At 53.0% G+C, this 9,711-nt stretch overlaps 1 protein-coding gene across 1 annotated transcript in view; it reads left to right on the forward strand.

The window, feature by feature from the left end:
* Window positions 1-4,391: 4,391 nt before the first annotated feature.
* TACR2 (tachykinin receptor 2) overlaps window positions 4,392-9,711 on the forward strand; it is a 10,493-nt gene continuing 5,173 nt past the window's right edge. The window contains exons 1-2 of the mRNA XM_024765500.1: window positions 4,392-4,783; window positions 6,326-6,496. Coding sequence (XP_024621268.1) covers window positions 4,392-4,783; window positions 6,326-6,496 — 563 coding nt within the window. The remainder of the gene's footprint in view (window positions 4,784-6,325; window positions 6,497-9,711) is intronic.

Consider the following 9,711-nt stretch of genomic DNA (forward strand, 5'->3'; position numbering starts at 1 on the left):
CCCAGGACTCAGCCCTTTCAGTAGAAGCGCTGACCCTTTGTCACCCCCCTTTCCTCGCCACAGCACTTGCTGCCGCATTTGCCAGCACCTGGGGCAGACACCAAGTACCCTGTGCCTGCAACACCCAGGCTGCCTCTGGGATGACCCCAGTCATGCAGCCAGCAAGCGGGTGTTAGGGTGTCCCCTCCTAGGGCAAGCCGCACCCAGTTCCTCCTCTGCCTGCCATAGATGGGCAGATTTTGCAGAAGCCTGATGTTGAGAAACGAACCCGTTTTGTGTTAAGAGCTTCTGAGCTCTGTGTACACCAGGACTACAGCAGATGTAAACACTCGCGGCCTCTCTTCTCCAGCTAGATAAACTTCAGGCTTTCAGGGGGAGGCACTGCCCCAGCACACTCACAGTGTTTAAAAAAGGTGTCAGCTGCAGCCCATGCTCTTGGCAGACGGCAACTCTCCCTCTCCCAGCTGAAGTCCCAGACTCTGGGCCAGCGGGTGGAGGGCCCAGAGCCCATCTGCTAAAGGGGCCAGCCTGGGACCCTCTAGTCTGTGGACCAGGTGGGGGGGGGGGCTATCTGTGAGGAATAAATCCTGGAATGCTGCGGAGACCCTAACATCCTCCAAAAGCTCTGCCCGACCTACATGCACATGTTCTTTTAGTTTAAGCTTTAGATTCTGTGAAAATAAGAATGCTACTCCCATCATCCCTGACAGGGTGATGTTTTAAACTTTATTATTTGTTATTCATTTATTCATCTGGCATTTGTTGAGCACCTACTGTGTGCCATGTACCAGGCTTTATACTGCCCTGCCCACTCAAAGTTCCCTAAAATCCCACCATTAGTGCCAGCGCCATTAGTATAAGGCTTTCAGATATATATATTAGATATAGATAGATGATTATGTTATATATACAATGTATCATCCCTCACCCCTGAGTCATATTTTAAATTTTATTCATCAACATTTTGATTCAATCAACATTTATAGTGCACCTGATATACTGACTACTCTCCTAGACACCAGACATAAATAAGACACAATCCAGGTCCGGAGGAGTTCCCTGCCTGTGTGACAGGGAAGTAACCGGGAGGTGGGTTTGATGGGCCACAAGCGAGCAGAGGCAGACAGGCCAGTGCAGGACGAGGGAAGCCCTCAGGAAGCGGCCCCCCTCCAGGGCCAGAGGACCCAGGACAAGCCTTCCCATCTCGGGGGCTCCCCCTCTCTTCTCCAAATGAGGAACTAGATCAGGGCTCCTGAGTCTCTGAATTTCATAGACCAATAAAATATCAGAAACCTAACTGAAGTAACCACACAGCTCACCAGAAGGTTATTCCACTGAGTAAGAAATATGAGAGAAAAAGAAAACCCAGGAACACAGCGACCATCTGCCGTCACCATTATTTCATGACAGGAAGGACACTTTAACCCAACGAGCAAGAAGGGCATAGTCTCAGAATGAAGGCTGAGCCTTCAAACGGGATTCATTCACCGGAATAAAAAGCTCAGTGCGCTGTCCTCACCCTCATTTTGCCCACAGCCCTGTGAACTTCGTCGTGACCAGATGACCCACAGCTGCATGTGACCCACCGAAGCCAGGACCAAGGGCCCAAGCCCAGCCAGAGACACGGTCAGGCGACTTCCAAAGGCATCTCTGGGACACTGCTGAGGGGCACCCAGGCCACAACGCTTCCCGGAGCCCCTTTTCCCTCCCTTCCCTCATCCCTGCAGCAGCTCCCACCTTCTTCTCCTCCAAACTCCCTGAAACACAGATCACTTCCGACTCTGGTCTTCAGGATGCTTGCTTCAAGACCACAATAGCACAAACCATGAGGGTAACTCTAACAGGCCATTCTAGCTCAGAGTGACTCAACCCGGGGCTGTCCAAGGCCGCTGTCTCACCATCCCCGCTCAACTTCCCCTTCCGCCCACACCTGCTTCTTTCCCCTCCCTTCGCCAGGGGTTGATCCCATGCACTCCTTAATAAACATCCTGCACTCTAAAGTCTGAACCAGAGTCATCTCCCAAGGGTCCCCAACCTGCGCAATCACCTCAGCCCAGCCAGCCAGAACCCACGGGCGGCCTTCCCCTCCACTTCCTGGCGGAGGGAACTTCCCCCATACATGCTCGAAGAGCAAACTGGAGTCTTGACGTGTCCATAGGAGCTAAAGGAATTTAGAATGTTTTTCTGTTTTGACAAAGAGCAGCCTTCAAGGACATTGTTTAGCGATGAACTCAGCAGGCCAGCTCTGAGCGGCAAGGCTGATTGGTAAACCCTTTGTCCAGGGCGGGGCGGCCCCCACCCTCTCCTTCCACGAGGCCACGAGCACATAGTTGGAAAGGCGTGAGAGCACATGATTTAAGGGGGAAATAAAACTCTTGGATTCCGCAGCTCCAACACATAATCTTCACATACACAGTGGAGGTGGCGGGACGCTGTGGGGAGGAAGAAAGCGTGCTATTTGGGGCTTCTAGGGCTTCCCTGCACTGGGCTTGCACCTGAAACTCAACAAACTCTGGCTGCCTGGAGTAGGAGGCAGAACCGCAAACAGAGAAGACTGCCCTGCAGTTACGTCCTTATTTCTATACATTCTACCTCCAAAACCCTGGTCAGTGGAGCATGAGACAAACAAGCCCTAAAGTTGAGTGGCTACCGCTGCTACCAAAAGGCATCAAAGGCAGAGGCCCTTCAGCAAAGGGCAGACATGCAAACAGAGGCTGGTGGCCCGATCCAGACAAGGAACAGGCCTCTGCCCCACGGCTTGGCCAGGGCTGGAGCCAGTTGTGTCTGAAGCTGACTCTGGGCGAGAGGAGGCCCGGGGCCCCACGGTACACATACCCACGGGAGGAGCAGGGGCCCCTGCAAGCAGCCCCTCCTCAAGGAACGCGGCTGGCTTCCCAGGAGACCAAGCACACACTTAGCCCAGCAGCCCAGCAGGGCCACCAATGCTGGTGACTGAAGCCCTCCTCGGCTTTAATGAGGGACACGCCCTGCCCTTATGAGCCTGCCCAGCCTTGAGGGTCCACACACCCACAGGTGTGCACAGGTGCACGAGTGTGTGCGTGCTTACACACGTCTGTCACACACACAATCACTCAGACACAGCATTGCAGCTTCAGGCAGCACCCGACACACATGCACACGGTCAATGACCAAGAGTAGAGTCTGTGGGCAGCCCCTCGGGGTTTTCTGGAGCTCACAGAAGAGGCAGCGAGCCCTGCCCTTGTCCTAAGACAGTGGTTCTCAAAGTGAGGTCCCTGGACCAGCAGCACCAGAATCACCTGAGAACGTGTTAGAAATGCTTTGCGTCCTGCCTCGGCCAGCAGAGCCCTGAGCTGTCTGGGGGCCTCCCGCAGGGCTACAACTCCTTGACATGTTTTTTACCTGCCAGCTCCTGTGCTAAATAGACTTTACGTACGTTATCTCATTAAAACTCACCAACATCTTGTGAGATGCACACCGTACTGTTCCTTTTGTTTTCAGATGGGAAAGTTGAAGCTGGGAAAGGTTAGAAGACTTGCCTGGAGTCCCTGGGGCTCCCAAGCCCGTGCCCCTAATCACATTCTAGATGTAGCTCCAGCGCCGCTGAATGTAAACACCCTACCAAGGACTGTGCCCCGCATGCCCAGCCCCACCGCTGCCACCTCCCATTTCCCTTGGGTCTCTCCCTGCCTCAGCAGCCAGTCCTAAATCTTCCCTCAAGAGACAAGGCCGGGCCGTCCACGCAGGGGTGGGACGAAGGGCAGGGGGCAGCCCGACCTCGTGAGCAGAAAACACCTCCGCCAAGGCCCTCACCACCCAGCACGCCCCGCCCGGAGAGCAGCAGGGAGGCAACCACGGGCTGGCAGCCCTGCCTGCACCCCAACGCCTGGAGAGAGAGCCTGCTGTGCAGCTGACCTATGGAATCCAAAGACGGCTGCTGTGTGTGCGTCTGATCCAGAATGTTCCCTGAATTGCATTAGGAGGGACCTGGGTTGAGTCCTGGCTTTATCACCAACTTACTGTGTGACCCGGGCTGGTCCCCTCTTGGAATCTGTTTTTCCATTTCTGCAGCGAAGGGGTGACTGATGATTTATAAGGATGTTTCTTGCTCTGAAAGCATGTCTTGGATTCTAGATGTCCACATGACATTGGAGAAGTCTGGCCAGGCCATGGGAATGTAAAATGCCAACGGCTCTGGACCCGGCTCTCTGCTCAGCCTAACTCATCTTTGCTTGAGACTTGGGAGTGCCCCCTGGCTCCCCAGATGTGCCTGGCTTTGCACAGGAGTGCTTCCCTCGCTCGCCCATACTCATGCACCAAAGAGGATTTGTCTTCTACAGCATATCCGGCAGGGCACCAGGGCCTGGAAGGAGTCAAGGAGCTAGACTGTTGTCCCAGACCCAGAGGCAGCCATGGGAGCCTGTGCCATGGTGACCGACACCAACATCTCATCTGGCCTTGAGAGCAACACCACAAGCATCACAGCCTTCTCCATGCCTGGCTGGCATCTGGCATTGTGGGCAGCAGCCTACCTGGCCCCGGTGCTGGTGGCTGTGATGGGCAATGCTGCGGTTATCTGGATAATCCTCGCCCGTTGGAGGATGCGCACAGTCACCAACTACTTCATTGTCAACATGGCCCTGGCCGACCTCTGCATGGCCGCCTTCAACGCCGCCTTCAACTTCGTCTACGCCAGCCACAACATCTGGTACTTTGGCCGCGCCTTCTGCTACTTCCAGAACCTCTTCCCCATCACAGCCATGTTTGTCAGCGTCTACTCCATGACCACCAGCGCCGCCGACAGGCAAGAGGGGGCAGCTGCGAGGAGTCGGCTCGCTTTTCTTGGTTCACACAGGGCTGGTAACTTGCCCACAGTCACACAGCAAGTTAAGGGTAGAACCCAGTGAATTAGTTGCCTCCTAACCTGATCATGATCCTAAACTATGCATCTGTCAGACAGGGGACTGTGGAACCGAAGCAAGTAAGGTTCACGTTAGACACAAGGAAGAACTTTGCACTAGACGGCTGTTCAAGGCTACAGGGGAAGACCAACAGTGTTTTAGGGACCTTCTGAAGTGTTCTTCTCTGGAGCTGATCTTTGTTTTACTGAAAGGAAATTGCTTATATTGTCATCCTATTCCTAGATATATTATATGAGGGGAAATTTTAACACTGCACGCAGTTACTATATCATTAAGATGGGGCCAATTACTTCCCTGATGCCGCTCTCTGGGGCTGCAGACTGTGACGTTCTGACGGGGATGGGGTGGGGGCAGGAGGGGTGGAGGAGTGATCAGTCGGGAGATCTGAAGGTCCCCTAAGACTTTCTTTTCATTCACTCAGGTATTTGAGGCACTGTTTCAGGCACTGGGGAATAAACACCAGTGGGAAAAGAGTCCCGGAATCATGGTCTCATGGAACTTCCATTTTAAAGGCTGGGTGGAGGGTGGGTAGTACGGACTGTAGAGGGCAGGGTGGGAGCCAGGAGACCAGGCAGGAGGACATTGAATAATAACCCAGGTGAGGAAGGATGGTGGCTCAGGTCAGGATGGTAATAATGGTGACTCGTCCATTCATTTCTTCATTCATTCTTATGTTCAATGCCTACTATGTACAGATACTCTTCTGGGCACTGGGGGAAGAAACAGACAAAGGTGCCTGCCCTAGTGAGAATTTAAATAATAAACACAAGACTAAACAAATGATATGTTGTATTTTGAGGTCATGAGTGCTATGGAAAAATACCAGGAAGGGGATCCGAGGCACTAAGGTATGTGTGCTGGGGGAGGACAGGTCGTAGTGTTAGATGGGTGTCAGGATCAGCTTTATTGTGAGAGTGGGATTTGAGCTGCATCCTATTGCTCTGGCCTGGTCTCAGGGTTCAGATTAATCCCAGGGAGGAAGGCCCGGGGGTCATCTAGGACCAAAGCCGTCTCGGTGTATGTAGAGCAGTTCCTCCACGGCAGAAAGCTGGTGGGCAGCTGCTTTGGGCTTTGTCCAGGAGACCGTTGGGCTCTGTTAAGGTTTCTGAACGGAAGACAGGCTGTGTGGCTGGGGAACTCGGCAGGGCTGAGCTTCAGGACAAGGCCCCAGATGGACTGCCGGTGTCGCCACACCGCTCTCTTGTGGCCATCGAGAGCATATCCGCGCTCAGAGGGAGGCCATGTGGTGGAACCGGGTGGGGTGGGCAGGCGTGTAGGGCGCTAGTGTCCCACATGGCTGTGGGAGAGCACCAGCCCAGCTGGCTCTCTGCAGGTCGTCAGCCAGGGTGCAGGGAATGGGACTAGCGGATCTGGGCTGGTCTGACGGGAGGGCACCCACCACTCACACCGCCCTCTGCTCACAGGTACATGGCCATCGTCCACCCCTTCCAGCCACGGCTCTCGGCCCCCAGCACCAGAGCAGTAATTGCTGGCCTCTGGCCGGTGGCCCTGGCCCTCGCCTTCCCCCACTGCTTCTACTGCCCCATCACCATGGACCGGGGTGCCACCAAGTGCGTGGTGGCCTCGCACCTTTTGTAAGGCCTGGGGGTGGGGGAGCATGCGCACATGCATGTGTGTGTGTGCATGCACATATGTGCACGTACACATGTGCAGGGTGTATGTATGGGTGTGCACATGTGTCTGTGAGTGAACTGGGGATTATGTGAGTACAGTATCAACTAAAAGTAACACTTAGCACTTACTAAATGTCAGGTTTGGTCTAAGTACTTTACATATATGAACCCACTGGATTCTCCTAACAATATGAGTATGTATGTATTATTATTCCCATTTTTCAGATGAGGAAACTGAGGCACTAAAAAAAACTAAGTAATGTGCCTAAGACCACACAGCTAGTAAGTGGTAAATCGAAGATTTAAATCCAGGCAGTCCTGCTTCAGAGCCCAATCTCCTCACCACTCTTACTTAAATAAGGGACATGTCAGGGTACCGAGACAGAAAGAAAGGGCAGGTGCCAGAGCCTGGGATGTTTTCAGGAGGAGCCTGGAGTGGACTTGACCTGAGGCAGGCACCGTGGGCTGGGGGATGGGGGGAGAAAACAGAACTCAGGCGTGGTGCAGCTGCTGTGTGACACTGGGTAAGTCCTTTCCCTTTCTGGGAGTCAGTCTGCCCAGTTCTCACAGCGGGTGTGGCTTTGTCATCCCCAAGCACGGGGGAGATAAAGAATTGGTTGAGGTTCTGGAGACAGTAGTCGAGTTGGAGTCCTGCGCTGTCCCCTGCTGGCCGAGGACCCTTTGTAGTCACTTAACCTCTCTGACCCTTTGGCTCCTTCTCTCTTAAAGGGGATTAGTACGAGAACCTTGCTCAGGGGTTGTTGCGAACACAGAAGAGAAAATGTACCTGACGCAACTTAGCACGGTGCCTGGCACAGAACCGGCGCCCAGTAGGTGGTAGTTTAAACGGGGAACAAACGAAAACAAACCTGGCAGATTTAGTCCAAGAAAAGCCCAGCTGCCCCAAGCCCGAGGATGTGCACGCTCTGAGCCCCGAGCCGCCAGAGCACAGCGACAGCTCAACTCCTTCTCCCGCCTCTTTTAACACTCCTCCCCCAACGCCCGCCCCTACCTGGTCTCCTCCCGTCCCGAGCACCAGACAGAAGAGCGCCACGCTGCGGCCTTCGGGGAAGGCGCCATTCCTCTGAGAAGCCTGTTCCTGGCAACTGCTGAGTTTCCCGGGAAACTGCTGCCCTGCGTCTCTGCCCTCGTTCCGTAGCCCACGTTCTCAGGACTCACGGCTCCAGGGGCGGAGTCTACGTAGGGACCCGCCCCCCTTCTTGGCTTTGGGAAGGGGCGGAGAGCAGAACATTTCCTGACTGGCCACTGCGGGGCGGTGTTTCTCCACCTTAACAGTGAGCTTTTCTCTCTGAGGTATGGACCAGTAAGAATTTAGGGTACCAACCACCACCTTTCTGGGGATGGTGATTTCCGACTCTGCTCCAGGCAACAGGGGAAAACAGGAGGGCAGAGGTGGGCTAGGAAGGCTATACTTTGGTGCTACTTCGAATTCTGAGAGGATTTGGGGGAAAGCCTGGTTTCTCGTGTGTAAGAATATATTATTTGTTCTTGGGTTGGGGAGCGTCTGAGATTTAGACTGGGGGCTCCATCCGTACAGGCTCACATCCTGTGTGTGTAGGAATCTAGGAAAATGCACATACGCTCCCCAAATCAAAATACAAAAAAAGGCAGTCCAGGCTATGAGATTCTGGCAGGCCCTAGAAGATGGTTCCCAAAGCTCCTTGGCACTCCCTTTTGTGTGGGAACCTAGCCCAGAGTGAATTCCTAACCTGAACCAACCCACGAAAGAATGAGGCAACAGAAAGGCGTCACTCATACTTGGGAAGGATGGTAGAGATTAACTCCTTGTTTTACAAATGGGAAACAGACTGAGGGAGAGATCTGACTTGCCCAAGGTCATGCTTTAAATTAGATGCTAGGCAAGAACCCAGTTCTTCCGACTCCACAGGGCTGACCCTCAGTGGAAGGAAAATCATTTGTGCGTTAAGTCCGTATAGAGCTGTTTCACAGGACACAGACTTCCTGTGCCTCTCTGAGCCTCATTTTCCCGCTCTGGGTGCTGAGACAGGTGGCCCTGCTGATCCTCAAGGTCTATCTATCTCAGACACTCTGTGACGTCACAATGAAGGTAAGGTACAAGGGCCTGGCACCTGGCTGCTGCTCCACCCTCACCTGCTCCACAGTAGGACAGATGATGATCGGGGAGTCTAGGAGCCCCCAAACCTTTTGTAATTAGCCTGGTTGCCAAAAGAGTAAGCAAGCCGAATTCTAAACTCAGGCTTTAGGGAAGACGTTTGCTGGAGCCACCTACTCCCCTCCCTCCAGGTGTCAGTACCTCTTGAAAGGGACCCAGCAAGGCTGGCACACGGGGAGGAAAGGAGGGGCTTGGGTACACCTCTGTTCTCCTAGAAAAAGGTCACATGACAGGGCCAGGGGTCTTGGGTCCATTCACCGGATGCTCCTGCTTGGGCCTTGTCAGAGAGAGGCTACAGCATCGCTCAGAAACCAGAATGGGCAGCATGCATCTTTCCAAAAGGAAATGAGAAGGCCTCAACACAGCCCCGGGTGTCCTCCACGGGGACTGGATGAGCGCCATCAATGGTGCTCCGGGCCACCTGCTCACAGGTGGTGTGAAAGAGTATCTGCAGATGTGAGCCATGTTCCCAACCAAATGCTCATAGTCAGGAAGAGATGCTCCACCAGCACGTACAGTGTGGCCTGTCTCCACTGCCCCTTCCCTGCTAGGGATGTTCGTGCAGGATAGAACCATATCAACTCTAGGAAATCTATCTAGACAGACAGTTGCAGATATAGAAGATATACATAATCTATCTAATACATATGTGCATATACATATACACATATATTACATGATTCTGGAAGAAATATTCCAAACCATTAACAGTGGTGGGGGTGAGATACATAATTTTACTTCCTCCTTTGTGCTTAACGGCATTTTAAATTTTAAACAAATGTATTACTTGGTTAACTTTTTCATTCCTATTTATTTCCTTGTTTGGTAACTTGTCTGTCACTTGGAAGGACTCAGAGCTAACACAGGTGTCCCTTTTGCAGCAGGGGAAACTCTCATTGGGCACATGTGCTAGCCAGTCTGCCCTTCTTTTTTTTTTTTACTTTTTTTTTTTTTTTTTCAAACCAAGTCCTCAAAATCCAGTGTGTATTTTATACTTAGGTCACATCTCGTTCCAAGACCT

The sequence above is a fragment of the Neophocaena asiaeorientalis genome, unplaced genomic scaffold (assembly GCF_003031525.2).
Source record: "Neophocaena asiaeorientalis asiaeorientalis breed wild unplaced genomic scaffold, Neophocaena_asiaeorientalis_V1.1 scaffold31, whole genome shotgun sequence".
Classification (NCBI taxonomy): Eukaryota; Metazoa; Chordata; class Mammalia; order Artiodactyla; family Phocoenidae; genus Neophocaena; species Neophocaena asiaeorientalis.